The sequence below is a fragment of the Mytilus californianus genome, unplaced genomic scaffold (genome assembly GCF_021869535.1).
Source record: "Mytilus californianus isolate M0D057914Y unplaced genomic scaffold, xbMytCali1.0.p SCAF_9, whole genome shotgun sequence".
Lineage (NCBI taxonomy): Eukaryota > Metazoa > Mollusca > Bivalvia > Mytilida > Mytilidae > Mytilus > Mytilus californianus.
In genome coordinates, this window is record NW_026262745.1 from 71,752,514 (window position 1) to 71,772,872 (window position 20,359).

The following is a 20,359-nucleotide window of genomic DNA, read 5'->3' on the forward strand; positions in this document are numbered from 1 at the left end:
AAAGACTTTAAACTAGTGCCACCTTTTATGCCACCCAAAACATTATAAGCACGCAATACATACTACATGAGGATCACCAAATCATAAACACTATTATCTAATGAATATCTGATGCAAATGAGCTTAACTTGTCTTAAAAGAAATGCAAACACATGACAGACAACATATGCTTAATGTTGATAACCAAAAATTAAAGCCAGTAAATATGAAATTACCATTCTCTCTGCATTTTACTAAGTCCGATAAATACTTTTGTTTCTTTCTTGGGAAGTAATTTTTTCTCAACATCAGACTTTATTCTTCTCAATAAAAATGGTCTCAAAACCTGCAAACAAAAAATAGGTATTGACTTGTTATGACAGGCAACTTTAAAACAGATGAAACTTCTAAAGCCCCAAAAAAATGATTTTTTTATTATCATACATGAAAGTTTCAAAAGATTTATTACGTTTGAAAAAAGTACAAGAGATAATTATATGGTGGTATTTATGAAAGTGTTAAAATCGATTTTTTAGTTTAAAATTTAAATCACACAATGATATTTTTCACGTATTTAAAATATTTCTTTGTTTGAAAAATAAAAGTATGCACTGATTCATTTCACCTTCATTATTTTTATTGCATAACAGTTTTAAACTTAGTACACATATTTCAAATAATTGTGATTATAATAGGACCGACAATTTGTTGAAAGTTCCCCAATTTCACAAAAAATATTATTACTAAGATTAAGCAATTTCCCCTAAAAATAGTTTTCATATCTGATCTTACTTCATGTAAACGTGATACTAATTCATTGTCTCCACCCAGACAGTCTTTAGCACAGAACCAAGAATCAAAATCATCTGCTGAATTGAAAACATCAGGCAACAGGAAGTTCAACAAGGCCCATAACTCATGTAAATTATTCTGTAGAGGTGTTCCTGTCAACAGTAGTCTGTTTGCTGATTTAAATTCTCTCACAATCTCTGACAGCTGAAATGGAAACAGTCATAAAATGATGCATCGTGGGACACTACTGTTTTAAAAATATAATTAGTCCAGATGCAATTCATGAGGAGGTTGACACAGAAATTCAACTTGAGTAATGAGTACAAAAGTTGAATTTCTGTATGGGCTCATTATACGCTGATGTGTTTTTAATTTGAATGCAAAGTTTATTATAAAATTGTGATGCATCATGGGATACTAGTTGAAAAACCAATATGATTGGTCCAGATGTAATTTCTGTGTTTGCTCACAATGGTGATGTGTTTTTGACCACTTATTCCAAAAATAAGGATATGATGGCCTGCGGCTGTTGTCTGCTTTTTGGTCGGGTTGTTGTCTCTTTGACATATTCCCCATTTCCATTCTCAATTTTATAAGAACAAGTACATCATATTTATCAGAAAGAGAATTTCAACATGAGACTCTGAGGAGGTTACTCATATGTTTTACTGCCTCTGAAATCAATCTTATCAGAAGCAAAAAATAAAGTTAAATATTTAGTCATTTCTTTGTAATTTCCATCCCTGAGCACACTGTCTAAATTGTACAGCTAATAAAGTTGAAGATGTGCATCACTTTTTAATTGAATGCTCATTATATAATAATTTGAGAGATGAACTCTTTCAGTACAATTTTAGCACTTGTCAGAACTTTTATAATTTAGATGATTCTTCCGAATTTGTACTATTATGGAACAAATTTGTAAGGGTTCCGCGGAACCCAGTGTCTCGCCTACTTTTGCTGTTAATCGCAGGCTAAACAAAAATGAGAGAAAAATTAATAAAAATATTCCTCTTGATACTATCTTTTAATTGTAAGAAGCTTCTGTCCAAGTTTGGTAAAAATCTAGGATAGTTTATGAATCTAATAAATGTTTTAAAAACTTAAACTGCAGACTCTATGTGATGGTAACTGGAAGAAAAACAAAGTCCATTTATAAGTAAAATAAGGAAAAACAGGTACAAAATTTCCTTCTAGATACTAGCTTTTGATCTTAAACAAGCTTCTGTCCAAGTTTAGTACAAATCCAGGATAGTTTAAGAAAGTTATTAAATTATAACGACAGACTGTAGGATCGCTATTTCTCGCTTTTTTGACAATAGTCGAAGGCTCAACAAAAATTGGTGATTTTATTGGTAGTTCTTTTGACTTAAGAAGAACAGGTTTTGATACTGTTATTTAATATCAATGTGTTTGTTGTTTAAAATTTTAATTATGTTTTGGCTCTGATTCTGACTGAGGCTTATTTTGATATAATGATATATATTTTATATTGTAATGTCTTAAGTGTTGACTTAATTACTTCAATCATTGTCCTTGATTTATATACTCTTTATGGGCACTGTAATTATGAAAATAAAATATTCTTATTCTTCATGGAAATTTGGATGAAATAGGCCATAACCCAGGGTAGGAAACTCACTGGAAATGTCTACCAGACCACCGGGCTGGCTGCATAAAATAATTACCTGTCCTGATCAAAATTTACCAGCCCTGAAAATTAATGCAATAAAAATCAAACCCATTTTCCTTCAAGATTCTAAATTATGTTTTTGTGTTTTGAGATGTTCTAATGACTAGAAGTATTATTAGATAAACTTGAGGATATTTTGTAATGAAAATGACTTATGACTGCTTTTGTAAATACACACTGCAACAAGACTTACAAGTGCACATTTAAGCAGACACTGCTAAGCCTAATGACCATTTGTTCAGAAGCAAGGTGTGGTTTAATTTTTAGAATTTGGGGTGGGCACTGGGGGTGTTAGTTTGTCTTCAGTGTAATTCAGCATGCCTTTGTTTGTTGTACCTTTGTTCCACAAAATTACTTTTAAGCAAATAAAAATAAAATTTTGGTTTCATTTATAATTTTATTGCTCCTCAATTTCACAATATTTGAAACTCAACCACTCGAACTCCGTTTTCCAACCAGGAACAATTGTCCGCTTCCTCTTAGACTGATCGTACAATTTATTTTTTCCTGTTGAGTCCACAGCAGTTCGCTTTTTCGGCGACGAAAGGCCCAAGTACTGTCGTAAAGACATGAGTTTACCAAAACAAATTTGTACTTTCGATTTCCTCTAATATTTATTTTTTATTTAAAAAACGCGATCGCGATTGGACGATTTGATACCAACTAGCCAATGAGTGCGGATCTTACAAACAACAGGTATCACCATGTTCCCTACAGAAATCGCGTGGAAACACGTGGTAGTAAAAGGTTAATTGGCAGTCATGATTCTTACGTGCTGTTATGAATGGGGTAATACTGAGAACTCATTCCAAAAATAGAAAAAGGTAATCCCAACCACCTGCAAAAAATAGACCGTCCACCGGACTGTTGAAATTTAATTTTTGACCGCCCGATCGTAAAATAGGCCGTCTCGGGCGGTCGGGCGGGCTATAATTTCCAACTCTGCATAACCATACCTTTGATTTTTCATTTTTAATCCTGTGAGCTTCATCAATCACTATATATCGCCAGTTGAATTTTTTAAACACTGATTTTTCTCTGATACACATTTCATATGACGTAATACACACGTCCCATTCTCCTGGCATCATAACATCTCTGATGAATACACTCTAAAAATAGAAATTATGTCAACATACACATATACTGTGAATTTGTTATTGTGTTTAATTTCTTAATTTTTTTTTTGGGGGGGGGGGATAGGGATGTTTATCAAACTACAAATTACCTATAGAAGCTGATCAAACAATAAATCAACTTTCCAATTCTTCGACAACCAAAAACACTTTACCACAAAGAAAATAAAAATTGGTAATGTGTCCATGGACACAGATGATGCCCCCTGCTTGCGTATAACATTATAAAGAGACATAACTCAAGAACAGTTAAAGTGACCCTACTCAAATTTTGGTGGATGCAGATGAAAATATGAATTTAAACATAACTTTGTTAAATGTTCAACAAATTTTACAATTTTCTACAGAAATATATATGCTTTGAAATAAACCATGAAATGTAATATCCACGAAAATGCAAGTTTTCCTTAATCCCTAAAAATTGGTACCCATGAAAATAAATAAAACTTAATAATCCATACCCTTTCATCTTGGTTTCCAGTCAGACAGACTGCTGTCATTGATGGACACCATCGTTTGAATTCCGCCATCCAATTGGACAGTGTAGATTTAGGAACTATAACTAAATGTGGAGATGGTGTGTGTCTATAATGCTTCATGTATCCTAGCAATGATATAGTCTGTAGTGTTTTTCCTAGACCCTGAAAAAGTTAAAACAAATCATTAACTCCTTTTCACCAATATTAAATAGTTTAGTACATACAAAGAGATTATTTCATGAAGAGCAAAGCGAAATCTGTGCCTCACCTGCAAATAATTATTGTCAGTAATAAAAGTTAAAAAAGGTTGACTGCGAAAAAATAATTGAATTTATCAGTAATATATAGCGGAAAATTTTTTAAAAAAGTTAATTTATTCCTACTGATGCTATTTCTACATCATGAATATTACTTTCGCCCCAGATTGTATGCAGAGTTAATTCCTGCAGGGGTTCAAATCAATAGAGTTCATAAGTCCCGGACCTTTTTATTCATAGAGGGAATTTAGTTTTTGAAATCCAAAAGTCCTGAGCAGGTCCACTCCTGCGAGTATTTTAACATCAGTTTCATCACTTTCCGAGGTGGACTTTTGATTTGATAAACCTCTAAAAGTCTTGGACTTTTTATCACCAATATCAATGTTCAACCCATCCTGGTATTCAAGTGATCACTATAATAAAAGAGGTGGCAAAATTTGATTTATTATCCTGCAGCTCTTTTAACCAACAATCATACAACTAAAATTATATAGAGAATATCATATGGCTTTTTCCATATCACATCTGTATCAACCCGAGACACCAATATAATCCCAAGAGCTCTGCTCGAGGGATTATATTGGTTGAGGGTTGATATGGTGTGTTATATTGAAAAAGCCATATCATATACACTTTATTATATACATATACCTCACGTAGATGTGTTTTATGTGACATGACGTCATACAGATAAGGGGGGTTGAAATGACGTCATACAGATTAGAGGTTTAACATGACGTCATACAGATTAGGGGTTTGATAAAGCATTTGCAACAGTGACTGCAATCGATGACGTGACGTCATACAGATAAAAGGTGTGATTAAGCCTTTGCAACCGTGCTGATATCGATATCATCACGGGTGGCTGATACAGCACGCTTGCCAATAATTGTATTACACATACAATTTATCTGTATTCACTACTAAGTATATAATAAATATAAATAATAATGAAATGTCTACTAGATTTTATAAGCTATTGAAATAGAGTCTTGCTGAAGTTTTACTTCTATGAAAAAAATTAGTGATCGGCATAAACAACTTCCACCTACCATTTCATCAGCTAATATACCATTTATACCATGTTCATATAATGAAATCATCCAGTTCAGACCTCTTATTTGGTAGTCTCTCATCTCACCTGCTTTAATGTCTGAAAAAATAAACACCCTATGATAAATATTTTATAAACTGTTGATTCCATATTTAACTTTATTCCTTATACCTATCAATTAGATTACCCATAATTCCTTCTTCAAATTGCTTACAAGATGGATGTTCCCTATTTGCATATTCATTATATACCTATCAATTTGATTACCCATAATTCCTTCTTCAAATAGCTTACATGATGGAGATTCACTATTTGCATATATATTGAGGGTTGAGATCTCACAAAACATGTTTAACCTCACTGCCTTTTTGTGCATGTTCCAAGTCAGGAGCCTCTAGCTATAGCCTTAGTAAGTCTTGAATGGTTTTTTAATTTCGGTTCAGTTATATGTTTTTGAGTTTAGTGTGGAGCCCATTTTTTGCTGAACTAGTACACATTTTTGATTAGGGGCCAACTGAAACCCTGCTTCCATGTGCAAGAGCTTTCTTGCTGTGTTCTACTCTTAGATCTGGTTGTTATATCTATGCAAGGTTGGGCGGTAAATACCACCCCCGGTATTTACCAGTGGTATTTACCGGTATTTACCGCCCCGGTCAATACTCCTCAAGTGGTCAATACTGGCAAATACTGGACAATTGAAATTTTCATGGTTCTTTTGACAGATTTTACTATCAATGTTAGTTAAATCTTAGTTGATAGGGGAAATTATTTTAACTTTATTCATATGGCATGATTCAGTTTATAAAAAGGATTGATATTGGTATGTTTTATCAACTATTAGCATGAATAATGACTTATTCAGTTCTTATGGGTAATGATATAACATAGTTTAGGTATGGATATAAAATTGCTATATCAGTTATTTCAACATGTATAAAATATGTATATTTTTTTTCTTGAAAAGGTTTGATTTTAACAGGTACATTTGTAAATAGAATTACAGGTGACTAGATTATCAGGGCATTACCTATTATATGGCAAGCAGGTGTCAAAAGTTTATTCAATATTACAACTGTCCCCTAATAAATGTTGACATAACAGGAAAAAAGTCATAAAAGTTATTTTTGAAGACTGTTTAAAACAATTATTTTATTCCTGACTATTCAACTGCATGATAAATATCTTCTAAAACCAAATACAGAAAATGGAAATTTTGAAGGATCTATACTTTGGCTGCTGTTTTTATTTTTCTTTAATTTTATTCTAATAATCACTGTCCATGATGTGTTCATGTAAAATTTCAATTTATATAAGAAAAGATAACATTAAAAAAGTCTAATTTTGACTTGAAAACTTTCATGACTAACAGTTATTGAATGTAGGGCTAAATATCACAGGACAGAAAGTCACAATGCAATTTTGAAAGAACTGTTTTTTTGAATAAGAAAAGACTAATTTTTAAGACATTGTTTTATTACATTTGATGAAATTACTGTTAAGAAAACAAGCTGTCATAGTCTTTTTCTTGACTGGTTTCATGGTACCAAGAAATATCCTTTGTAGTATTAATATTTAATAAATCTTCATTTAACCATGTTCATTATCAATCTCATAAACATTACAATGAATTCATTTCAAGAATTTTCCCTTACATATTCAAAAACTTGTTAACTAATATTAATTGTGACTTTTTGTCCTTTACAATGTAGTAAATAAGTGACTTTCTGTCCTGTGAATATATTTGTCCATTTACCCTGTAGTTGACCAGGTAGGGACTGTATTTAATAGTAATATCTTATCAAAATTTCAATTGACCAGTATTTGCCAGTATTGACCAGTATTTGCCAGTATTTCCCAGTATTTACCGGTATTTACCGCCGGCCTGGTCAATACTAGTATTGACCGCTTTTTTGCCAACCTTGTATCTATGACACATTCCTTGCTTCTATTCTCAATTTTAATCATTATACCTATCAATTAGATTACCCGCAACTCCTTATTCAAACTACTTACATAATGGAGATTCCCTTTTGGCATATTCATCATACCTATTCATTAGTTAACCCACAATTCCTTATTCAAACTACTTACATGATGGAGATTTCCTTTTGGCATATTCATCATACCTATTCATTCAAGATTACCCATAATTCCTTATTCAAACTACTTACATGAGGGAGATGCCTCAAATCTGACAAGGACATTATTGGACTTTTTACTTTCTGTCAATAATTCGGCATCCTCTTCTTCTTCTGTTCTTCTATGTCTATGGCTGAAAATGATAACAACAATGGTTTAGGCCACACTTTTAAAATATTTTGGTGTCCCCAAACCCTACTGAAAGGTACAGACAGTGGGTAGGTAGGTATTTTCTTTGTTGCGGCAGCAAAGAGAAATTGAAATGTCAGATGTTTTTTTTAAGTCTTCATACCCTACTTGATTAAAAAAAAAACTTTTTCACATCAAGAAAATAAATGATTTTTTCTGGGTAGGTAGAAACCCAGATAAAAATATTGTAAATTCAGAAATTGTTCTGTGCAATTATTATTGTGAATTTGACATAACAGACCAAAATATGAGAATAATTATTGGGATTACAATAAAAGCTGCATACAATTATTATGTGTCAGGATGCTATTAGTTATCTTGGTGTAAGCAGGGGTGTACAGAATTTTACACCGCTGTTGAAAATTCATACACCCTGAGCCGCAGGGAAAAACATTTTTTTTTTTTTTTTTTTTTTAAAAATTTTATAAACATTTTTGTCCTCAAATTTTATTTATTTTTTGTTTTTTATATATATATATATATTTTTTTTTTTTTGACATTTTCTTTTTTTTCTTTTGGCAAAATTTTATTTATCCCGGGGTGAACAAGGGTGGGGTGTTATTGACACCAGGGTAACTAACCAATCAGATTGCAGTATTTTTGCTGCATAAGAAATAAAAGTTCTTAATCATTGCGATATTCACCTAGTCAGATTATTCACATTAATAAAAAACCTCACTATAATTTCTGAATTTGCAGTACATCGTAGTTACTTCCCTTTATTAATTGAAAATAGATATATGCCTATAATAGCAATCTGTTAAGGCCATCTTTTTAGATACATGGAGAAAATTTGGTGCTATCAGTTCTTCACAGGGTCTCACTTAAAATTCTTTTTATTTAAGGAATGACTGTAATATTTTTTCTGTCTTTGAAGACATAACATCAAAAGTGTGGTGCACACTGAATAACCTGCATAATGGGTTATTTTAAAGTGTGCACCACATTTTTTATGTTATTTCGAATAGACAGAAAAAAATATTACAGTCATTCCTTATAATTTATTTCTAATTACCATTTTAAGCCGGAGTAAATCCTGAAAAAACGTTGATGACGTCACGGTCACATGACAAAATTATGTCTATGAGCTGATAAACAAAACAATGTCAGCCAATCTGAAGACACGTTACATCCAAAATTAAATTATAATAATATATCTTTTTTGTAAATTGTTTTTCTATCACAATTAAAATTACCTGAGACTTTCGTTGTAGTGTTCTATTATAAGCTGAATGGAATAAAATCAGAATCATTATTTAACCAATATTTGGTATAATACGTCTTTTTTTAAAGACGGACGTTTAAAAATGTATGATTCATTATTATCAATCATCATGATCATGGTCATAAAAATGTTTTGTGCAGTTTAAGAGCTTAAGAACCTCTAGTCAACTGAAAATCCTTACTCTCCTATTGCAGATGACTTGGATTTTTCCATAGGTTTCGCCAAAGGTCGACCTGGTTTCATCTTCAAAGGACTTGTTGGTGTTTTACTCCGACCGACACCGACACCAGTCTGCATAAAGTGAGCAAACAACTCAGTTTGTTTGAGTAAAAACTCAAATCTGTTGCCTTGGTCAGTTGCCTGTTTTAAAAGAAAATTATGTTAATATTTACATGTAGTGTTATCATAAGTGTTTCTCGTTTTTTACATAGATTAGATCGTAGGTTTTCTCATTTGAATGATTTTACACTAAGTAATTTTTAGGGCCCTTTATAGCTTGTGGTGCGGTGTGAGCCAAGGCTCTGTGTTGAAGACCGTACTTTGACCTTTAAGGGTTAACTTTTATAAATTGTGACTTGGATGGAGAGTTGTCTCGTTGGCACTCATACCACATCTTCTTATATCTATGTACATTTGCCTAACAAAAGCAAAGAATAATAAAAAGAACTCAGTGTCGCCTGCAATTGTTGCTGTCAGTCTGAAAGAGCAGTGTTGACCGCCCAAAAATAATTCCATTTATCTATTTAGATGTACACTCTAGACTGTGAAAAATCTTCTGTAAGTTTTCTAATATTCCATGAATTTTGTTATCTTCCTATACACTGCATAAAATCTGGAGCACAATTCTTAATTTTGTGTGTGTAAGTAGAATTCTCAAAATACAAAAGCATTACAATTTGATATAAAATGATTGTTTGATATTAAAAGCATGTATATAAATGAAATTTATACATTTCTATTTGGCCAAAAATAATAGAGTCATGTTACATTGTACCCAACCAAATATTAGTTCTATTGCTTCAATCTTTTTTTTGGAAAATTTAGGATTAAAATTTAGCCCAACAAATTGAAAACTTCAAACATGTGTCTGAAATTAGCCTTAAACAGTCTAGTGCATTCTGGGTAAAATTTTCAAAAGCATAAACTGAAACCATGTGATTGGTTAAAGCTTCATCAACAATGGGAAATTTTACGAATGAAGTGATGTTATTCTCATTTTGAGGGCACTCACAGAAAAAGTTAAAGATTGTAAACCTTTCTACATGTATCATTATATTTCTTATTTAATAAAATATTTGTATTTACTTTCTTACGGCGCCTTTTTCTAATTATCGAGAAAACACCAAAGCGAGTTCTACAGTTACAGTACGCACAGAGAGTTTGTAATCGCGAACTCTAATCATGGATTTCGGAGTGTAGCGGTGTCACACCGCGAATCACGGATTATACTCCCAATTTCCTCCAAAGATTCTCTCCCAACACCGTGTGGCTGTTAATTGGTTTATTGCCCATCGGATGTACTGAAAATTAATGACGCGTGACAACATAATCGGATTAGCCAGATTTTTTACCTTTGTACATTTAATCGATCTTGATTGCACCTGTGTGCTTTAAAACACGGTATTAAAATTTCCTTTCTTTGACAAGATAAAAATGTGACATTTTCATACAAAATAAGATAATTATTCTTGTATGTATTTGCCACATGTCATTGTCATTTGAAATAAAACGTACAAACGTATAAAAATACGAATAAAAAACTTATTTTGTATTTTTATTATAGTCCGGTCAGGTCATAATTTTTGTTTTTTCAACAAAGACGATTTTACTACAATTAGAATCTTTTATGACCTACTCAGTGAGCAATATCCGGTTCATTAATTGTTCAATATGTAAATATCAACTGGCTTAAAACAAAATGATGTTTTTACGGTAATTTGTCCAATCTAAACCCAAGAGTTAATTTATCGGATCAACAAGTGAACCCTGTTACTTTCAATTTATTTTGCAATGTAAAATATTATGTTTCACTACCTCGGTAGATTACCGACTTGAAATATTTGAACTCAGAAAAGAAACTGTAAAGTGACAACTCTGTTGAACGAAGGGAAAACATGTTGTTTGCAATGTGCCCTATATTCATAAAAACACAACACTGAGAGACATTCCCCGTCCAGACACAACACAATAATCACAACCTAATTTAATTATATGAAGAAAAAAAAATCATGTGTTGTTTATCTCTGTTATGATCTGTTATTGATCCTTTATTATTTAAAATAAAATTGGATGGGCGCAATCCGTATTTTACTGCTCGTTAAAAGTCCTTGGCGAAATAAAAAAAGAAGTATTTCAACAATTAATACTATAGAATATTTAAATGAAATTATATCGTGTTCTACAAGAAAGAAATATGTGAAAAAAATGTGGATTGGATTTTTACGATCTACACATTTTCACAGAGGATCTCTACCAACGCCCAACAGGAACTGAACGACATGCATCCTGTTTTCATCTACCATTTATGTATATTGTTGACCATGGACGTATAAATAATGTCCAGGTTTATGTCCTGTGTTGACTAAGAAACGTAAAATTAAAAGGCTGGTGTTCGTTTATTCAGAAAAGGATTATATTTTAGATTCCGGTTAATCAATTGTAAAAGGACCTTCTAGAGCCTCAATCTTAAGGCATACAAATGTCAATCATTCCAAAGCAAATTTAAACCCCGAATGAATTTTCCCACGGTCATCCAGAAAGGTCACCTGAGTTTACTGTTACGTGATAATATTTCCCGCCAAATAAAAATCTCGTGGACAAAATTGATGTCACTATTTTTAGCATTTAATATTGTGAGCGAAGTCAAGTTCAAAGTTCAACCACGTACTGTTGATCACTGAGATGTGTATCGTCTTCCCACGGCAATTAATTTCTTTTAAAAAATTTTAAAATCACTGTCCTTTATACAACACACAAGTTTACATTCATTGTGCATAAATGAATATTATGCAACGACGAGTTGATGCAGCTATAGAAGTATTCCTGTTGTAGCCGAAATGTAATTATTTATCCTAAAGTAATGCCAACAAATCGTAAAGAGAAAATGCCGAAGACTTATTAAGCATAACGAATGGTGAATAGTATTTTCTTTTTTACTACATATACAAATTTTGAGACACGTAATTTTCTTTAAACTGCTCACTTTTATATTCAGCGTTAGTTTCCGTTTATTTTACGCAAGTATGTCTCTTTTCGTAAATAAAATAATTTACAGATGAACTTAAACACGATCAAGTATAGTTTTTGTTATAAAACTTTAATGCAATTGAAAGAATTAACAACAACATTCTGCTTTTAAATCTTTAATTTGTTTTAAGCAATTATGTAATCGTAAAATGAAAATGGCGTGGACTTATTAGCATAACGAAAAGTGAATAATATTTTCTTTTTTACTTGTATACAAAACTTTGAGACATGTAATTTTCCTTTAAACTGCTCACATTTATTCAGCGTAAGTCTCCGTTTATTTTTACACAAGTATATCTCTTTTGTAAATTAAATATTAATTTACTGACCAGAAAAAAAACGAGGTAAAAATCAAATATAGTTTTTTTTTAATAAAACTATTTTTAATTGTACAGTGTAATTGAAAGAATTAACAACAACTTTTTTACTTTTAAATCTTTTATTTGTTTCAAGCAATCAGAAATATAACCTGATTATCAATAGACAGGAAATACAATTGTTTAATTACATAAGTAATCTCACATACCTTGACTGTCGCGTGCCGGAATAGATCAGAAGGATTAGGGCAATTAATTACCTGGTGTGACACCGCGTCACACCGAACTGGGAGAGATGTCGCTAATACAATAAACAAAAGGTAGCGAATTTACGCGGAAGTCGGAGGGAATACTCCCAAATTTCTCCGAGAATTTAGGGAGGGATGTCGGAGTTTCCTGGTGTCACACCAAGAAAAAACTTGGTGTTCGGAGTTTGGGAAGCCTTTCGCGAAATTTGTACTGTACATTGTACCCAACTAAATATTAGTTCTATTGCTTCAATCTTTTTTTGGCAAGTTTTGGATTAAAATTTAGCCCAACAAATTGAAAACTTCATACATGTGTTTGCAATTAGTCTTAAAGAGTCTAGTGCATTCTGGGTAACATTTCCAAAAGCATAAACTAAAACATTGTGATTGGTTAAAGCTTTATCAACAATGGGAAATTTTACCAATGAAGTGATGTTATTCTCATTTTGAGGGCACTCACAAAAAAAGTTAAAGATTGTAAACCTTTCTACATGTATCATTATATTTCTTTCTTAATAAAATATTTGTATTTACTTCCTTATGGCACCTTTTTCTAATTATCGAGAAAACATCAAAGCAAGTTCAACAGTTATATTTAGATATTATTTATTATAATGCTTTTGTATGGAAGTTTTTCTTGTTCTATTTCATATTATTTGTATAAATTTGTAGATTGTGATTCCAGGATTGTGCCGATAATTTGAACTTATAAATAAATAACGTATTGTTGTTATACATCATGTTTATCAAAACTGCTCTGGTGCGTCTCTCAATTCATACCAGTCTTCAGTTGTCTTATTTTGAAGTAATCAGAAATGTTTTATGTTCGTATGAGCAAAGCGAAGGAGAACATAATAATGTTTACTCCTCTAGATCTGCATCAGAAGCACAACATTTTTGGAAATACTTACAATTTTAGCTTCAAATTGTGCATTTTCCTCAGGATTCCTCACTTTTGGTGGAGACTTAAGTAAAACTGTTGGTCCAATGGTTGGCTGAAATATGAAATTAAATAGATTGCATTTCATTGTACAGGCTTCCTCCACCAAAAACACCTGACCACACGAAATAACACATTAGTACTGAGAGTGGCATTAAACACCAATCAATCATTTTGATGATATTATTAAATTATTAATAAAGCCAAAAGTAATTAAAAGATGTATCGTCCATAGATTAAGTGATTATTCCATGGAGGTTATAACATAACACATAGTAAAACTACACTACCTAATATATATATGTTTGTTACCGTTTGAACTCAGCTTGGGTGTTGTTTTTTTCTAGTGATAGCAATTTGTTTTTCCTTTACAATTTTTTGACAAAAGCATAATTAATACTTATGTTTATCAAAGAAAAAATAATACGCCATTAACAATTTTTCTAAATTTTAATTTTAAAATTAATCATTATCTAATTACTTTGTTTAATATGTTAATATTTGGGACTCTTCAGGATAACTGAATTAGCGTTGTTACGGGCGAAGTTGTTAAGATGGAAGAAAATTTCATGTGAGCACCAATATGACTTCACCGTCACTTGTAAGACAACAAACCTTATTTACTGCGCCATGTGTCCTGGTTGTCACGAACATAATATTGGACAGACCAGGAATAGCCTCTGTGAAAGTGTGCGTGTTCATAAAGAACAAATAAAACACCCGCAATACAGAAACTCGCCAATTAGTGCCCATCTTGACATTTGTGGTAAAAAAACTATTCAAAATAATGCCTATATTTAAATGTAGACAGGATGAATCCTATGGAAAGGAGATGGAAAGTCACTTTATAACAACGAACCGACCAAGATTAAATCCAGATAACTTTTAATTACGAACAATGCATGAACGTCTCAAGTCTCCTTAACAACATGGCCCATAACGACGCTAATTCAGTTATCATGAAGAGTCCCAATGGAAGGATGAAAACGATTGAACTGTAAATTTGTTGACTTATCTTACTATTTATTTTATGAAAATATGCATCTGCCTCGTAATATATACATGTATGTAAATGCTTTATAGATAAAATGTATTTCCTAAAAAAAATACATGGGCGATGCAATTTCACAAAGTATGGAGCCAATATATCTTTTCAAGGTATACATCCTATGGGTCTCACTAATTAGCGACAAGAAGCCACAAGAAGAATAATTTAGCGACAAGATTCGTCAAGAAAACTATTTAGCAACAAGAAATTAAAAAAAAACTTATTAAAATTACTTATTCCAAATAAATATATTGAAAAAATATGCATTGAATTTTTTTTTATAAAGGGACAGAAATAAAAAGTGATTTTTTTTTAATTATATTGAAATATGAAAAAATTAAACATTTGAAAAGAAGAAAGGGAATGTCTAGTTTTTTTATTAAATATAAAGAATATGTTTAAGATAATGTATGTACTGTTTTCACCTAAGTCAAGAGTATCAATAAATTAAAACATGCAATATTATTTGCAATTCGTCGTTCTTGGTAGGAGCATGATCAGATGTGTGGCTTCACACTAATGTAACAATACGCGTGTCCCTTGTTTTAGTGCTACAATAACATCCAATCAACACCTTAACTCTGTACAGGCGTCAGATTATACAATTACACCCTCCAGAATCACAACATTGTCTTTAATTATCTTCAATCTTCAATCAACATATTAAACTATGCATAATTATGATAAATATCGTTTAATGAGGCAATACACAAAATAAAATGATGTAACTTATTTACGTTTTAATAACATTTTCTTCTTGTTTGATTTCAATGATTTCAGTTCATTGATTTTCATAAATTATGTCTGTATTTTCTGGACAATGATGCACAAATAATGTATTTTGCATGCAGTCAGTTTATTATATATATTTTAGACAAAGAGAGTGTTAAAAAAAAAATATAAAAGGTGACTAGTAATGGACTTCTGATATGATTAATAAATGTAGCATTTACATCTAGGTTTTCAAAAATGTGTAATGCTTTATTAATATAAATATTGACTTTTTCTATAAATTTATATTTGGTAATAGAATATATATTATCTTTCTTGTCGCTAATTAGTGAGACCACATCCTATCGAAGATGTGTCCTGCATTCCATCATGTCCATGTTTGAATGTACTCAGAGGGGTACAACAATTTTCTGAGAACTCTCAAAAACTTAATATAACCATGAGAACCAGGTTATACATATCAGTTCTTGAGTTCATATTGAGTTTTGGGGAGTTCTTGATAAATCATGGTACTGTACTCTCAGTAGTTTGTGATGTGTAAAGTTTTGTAAACACACTCATGACACTGACATGTTTGTACATTTGTTTTCATGAACCCTAATTAAACAACATTGAATTTCATGATTTACGAGTAAAACAGTCAGGGCTTATGCAAATAAATTGTTCGATATGTCGGGTAATATTTCAATAACAGTTTTTACGACATTTTCCCGCAAAAATGCAAATTTTAAGATATCAGTTTCTTGTAAAACGTTTTCCACAATTTCTATAAGGCTAATTACAGCTAGTTCCATTGGTTCATCGTTGGTACTTTCAGCCTCTGAGTCAGACATGGTTTGTTTGATCTATACTCAGCCTAACTGCTAAAATATATGCTGTTTTCTTTGTCGTTTCGAATCACCGGCAAAATTTGCGCTTTGCCGGAAGTTAGAATCACGCTTGCGCAAATGTTATGGGAAATGCTAAAATATATCCCTTTACTCTGACCTTAGAATTACAATTGTTTTTGTTTATTTTTTTTCATCACATACTTTAAAATTTAGTTATTCACAACTTTAATAGACTCGGTTGTATATTAAAATAACTTTACAATTTCAACAGCTATCAGTCTAATCTATGTATGTACGCAGATCCCTCCTTTTTCGGAGTACCCATCGAAGGGTAATTGACCTGGTCAGTTCGGTACCTATACTATATTGCTAATATACCTGGTCAAATAGGCACCTATTTAAAGTCATTTCGGCTTTTGATAATTCAACTGGCACCTAATATTATTTTTACCGTTTTATTTTCTTTATATCTGAGAATAGTTGTCGTGGGTTTCTTTTTGTATATTTTTTTGCCAAAATTACAATTTCAGAGAATTATTTTGTGTAACATCGTTAGTAAAAACTCAGCACATGTAAACTGTGTCTAAACTACCCCGGTAAAAAAATTGGACTCAATGGTATTTAATATTCGGTACGGTGACGGATCATCAACAGGCAGAGAAAACTCCGAGTACTGAGGTTTCTGTTTATTTATTTGTTATTTTTTATGATATCCAAGAGTACATATATTAATATTTTTCGATTTTGAGGTGTAATATTTTCTACAACCGTTATAGATTAATGGAGAAAATGCAGATCAAAATGATGAATAAAGTGAACCTTGCTTCGACTTTGTTTAATTTCTCGTTAAATTGTACACATTGTACGAAAAGAAAGGTACGGAACGAAATATATTTACACGGAGATTGTAAGACTAGCCACTATGGGCACCTCACTACTTGTATGTCTGTGCATGGAACGAAAGAAATGGGTCATGTCAAAATGGAAGGACCCGGTTTTGTCAATGTTGTTTACTACACAATGACCCGGTTTTGTCTTTGTATAGGACCCGGTTTTTTTTTAAACCACAAATGATTTATGAAAAGCAACGTTTTCTCTATCTATTGCGGTTTAAAAAAAACCCAGACAAACTTCCAAATTCCCCTATGTTCCATGTCGGTCATAGTAGACAAGCGGGGTAATCGAAAAAAAATAATTAAACTAGATATCCTAATGATGATTGTCAAATCAAATAAAATGAAATGTATTTAAAGTCGGTAAAAAGCATACAATACAGTAACGCATAATTAAGTTCTTTAGACCTTTTAAACCCGATATAAGTTGGTGGACAAGTTTTGTTAAATGTAGCCTAATTATTTCAGAGGAGAAGATTATTGTAAAAATTAATGGAAGACCACGAACTACGGACGAAGAGGGCCAAGTGAAGAGAAAAGCTATCTTTTCACTTTGGGTCAGGTGGGCTAAAACCAAATAAGAATTCCAAACAGGATTGCATTGTTCTCAAATTTTATAAAATTGTCTAACAATTCATAATTAAGTGTAACACAAGCGGGACACTAATCAAACATGGCAAAAAGAAACTTCACTTGCGTTTTTCAACACAAATAGACACTATACAAAAATAATGTTATCTATACAAGAATGCACGCACTAAAATGTAAATTATCGCGCCTGCTCGAATGATCGTAGTTGATTTTATTTTGATGGTCTATAAGATAAAGGTTTTACTAAAAGTATCACATAAACTTAACATTGTTCAATAAACCATAAAAAAGTAAATTAAAGGTCCGATGAAACCTGCCAGACGGACATCGACACATTTAGTCATTACAATCACTAAAACCAACAAAAAAAAACCCCTTAACATTAATTCACCAATAAACCAAGAAAATGAATTAATAAATAGTCATGTGCACAAATGCAATTCCAGCAAATAAAGTGGACCTGTATTGCTATGGTATTAGGGATAAGGACTTGAACATGTTGAACACGAAATGTTAACATTGATCATAGTTATCAACCATTAACAGTGTGAAATTCAACTGATAAAAATAGCTATTAATTTTTGTTAGCAAATCGCGGAACTACGAAAATGAGGCCACGGGCAATGGACATATGACATATATCTGTGTGCAAGTTAGTGCAGTCAGGTCTTCTAACTTCTGAAATATGAAGCTTCGCAAGTGTGCCTGTTTTTTTTATTTCTTATAAAGTTTTAAGATGGTATACGATTTAGTTATATAACATCAGTACCTGATCAAGGTGGCGTATAGGTTGAACCCCGCCCCTCCAACATTTGATGACCCGAAAGATATTATATGTTTTTCGCGACTTTTTAGCATACAATTGTCAAACAAATGTTCACTACGCTACACTCGGCGGTATATAATCTGTTAGAATTACGCCTACTTTGAAAAATCCCGAATCCGCCCTTTTATATTTTCAATTATAAATTTACTAACGTCAATGTGAGATAATCAAAATACAATGGCCAGATAAAAGAATCGTTTATTTATAAAACTATTAATAAAATAACCAGTATTGCATTTTCTGGATGGCTTTAAACTATTATACTAATTCACACTTACACAGAATAATAGTTACAAAGGATAAAAAGGGTTTTAAACACATGATTATAATTGTGATCCTTTGCTCCGCGGACCTGTATGCATATACATTTGTCTTATTATCATGCCTTACAATGAATGTTTAGTCTTAGGAAAATTATTTAAAAAAATCATAGGAAAGATTATACCCCTAGGTAGAGTAGGATACTTATTAAGAAAAAATATCCTGTTGTGCAAGTATGGTTGCTACGCAAAATACACGTTGCTATGTTGTTTCTTAGCATATAACCAGTCTGAAACTGATTCATGGATCAAACGAACTTGTATGTATTAATCATATGTCGTTGTCAAACACTTAATGTAAGTTGTATATGCAAATAGGTATACGAAGATGATATGAGTGCCAATGAGACAACTATCTCATCCAAGTCATACAATTTGTACAAGTAAACCATTTTAGGTAAAAGTACGGTCTCCAACACGGAGCATTGGCTCACACCGAACAGCAAGCTATAAAGGGCCCCAAAATGACATCTGTAAAACCATTCAAACGGGAACACTAACGGTCTAGCTCTTAATCTATATAAAAATCAAGAAACGAGATACACTTATGAACCACACCAACAAACGACAACTACTGAACATCAGATTATATACATACATAAAATACCTGAAATAGTATGGTTGCTATGCAAAATATTCTGTGTTATCTGTTTCTAAGCATAATGTTGAAGGGAACAGAAAACATTAAAAGGTCACCCCAGTTTTTGGTGGGGTTCGTGTTGCTTAGTCTTTAGTTTCTATGGTGTGTCTTGTGTACTATATTATTTGTCTGTTTGTCTTTTTCTTTATTACCCATGGCGTTGTCAGTTATTTCGATCTATGAGTTTGACTGTCCCTCTGGTATATTTCGCCCCTCTCTTAAACAGATTGACAATATAATGTAATTTAGCATAATATACTATCAAAATTCAATGAAAAGAGATTTTTTTGACGAAAATCAGACACTGCAAGTTAGATTTTAGGAATCGGTTGCTAGGCATCCAATAAGTCAGATGAACGAGTACATTTTTTTTGTAGTAACTCACCAAGAGCTATTGATTGTATGAATTTAAACTAGTTCTGAGAGTGGGCTAAACATTACCCTTATCATACATTTTCCTTCAACTTTCAAGACCATAAACTCCAAGCTTGAACACTTAAATTTACATAATTCAAATACAAAACGTATAGAGAGCTTAAACATCAATTTGCTTTTTAACTTGATTCTTTGTATTTCGCAGTTGAAGTGCTTCTTTAACATAATTCAAAACCAAAACGTATAGAGAGCTTTAACATCAATTTGCTTTTTAACTTGATTCTTTGTATTTCGCAGTTGAAGTGCTGATTCTTCTTCTTCTTAAATTCTTCTTCTTCTTCTTCTGGGTGATACGGGGCAACATATCTTACCCTGTATCGTATGAAAAAACCCAAGGAGTCAGAACATCT

At 31.9% G+C, this 20,359-nt stretch overlaps 1 protein-coding gene across 1 annotated transcript in view; it reads right to left on the reverse strand.

The window, feature by feature from the left end:
* LOC127715440 (SWI/SNF-related matrix-associated actin-dependent regulator of chromatin subfamily A member 5-like) overlaps positions 1-16,406 on the reverse strand; it is a 38,951-nt gene extending 22,545 nt beyond the window's left edge. Inside the window, exons 1-9 of the mRNA XM_052221478.1 lie at positions 16,257-16,406; positions 13,666-13,749; positions 9,125-9,303; positions 7,562-7,662; positions 5,389-5,489; positions 4,062-4,241; positions 3,421-3,576; positions 772-975; positions 216-325 (exon numbers count right to left, since the gene is read on the reverse strand). Of these exons, the coding sequence (XP_052077438.1) occupies positions 216-325; positions 772-975; positions 3,421-3,576; positions 4,062-4,241; positions 5,389-5,489; positions 7,562-7,662; positions 9,125-9,303; positions 13,666-13,749; positions 16,257-16,307 (1,166 nt within the window). The 5' untranslated portion in view covers positions 16,308-16,406. The remainder of the gene's footprint in view (positions 1-215; positions 326-771; positions 976-3,420; positions 3,577-4,061; positions 4,242-5,388; positions 5,490-7,561; positions 7,663-9,124; positions 9,304-13,665; positions 13,750-16,256) is intronic.
* Positions 16,407-20,359: the final 3,953 nt, after the last annotated feature.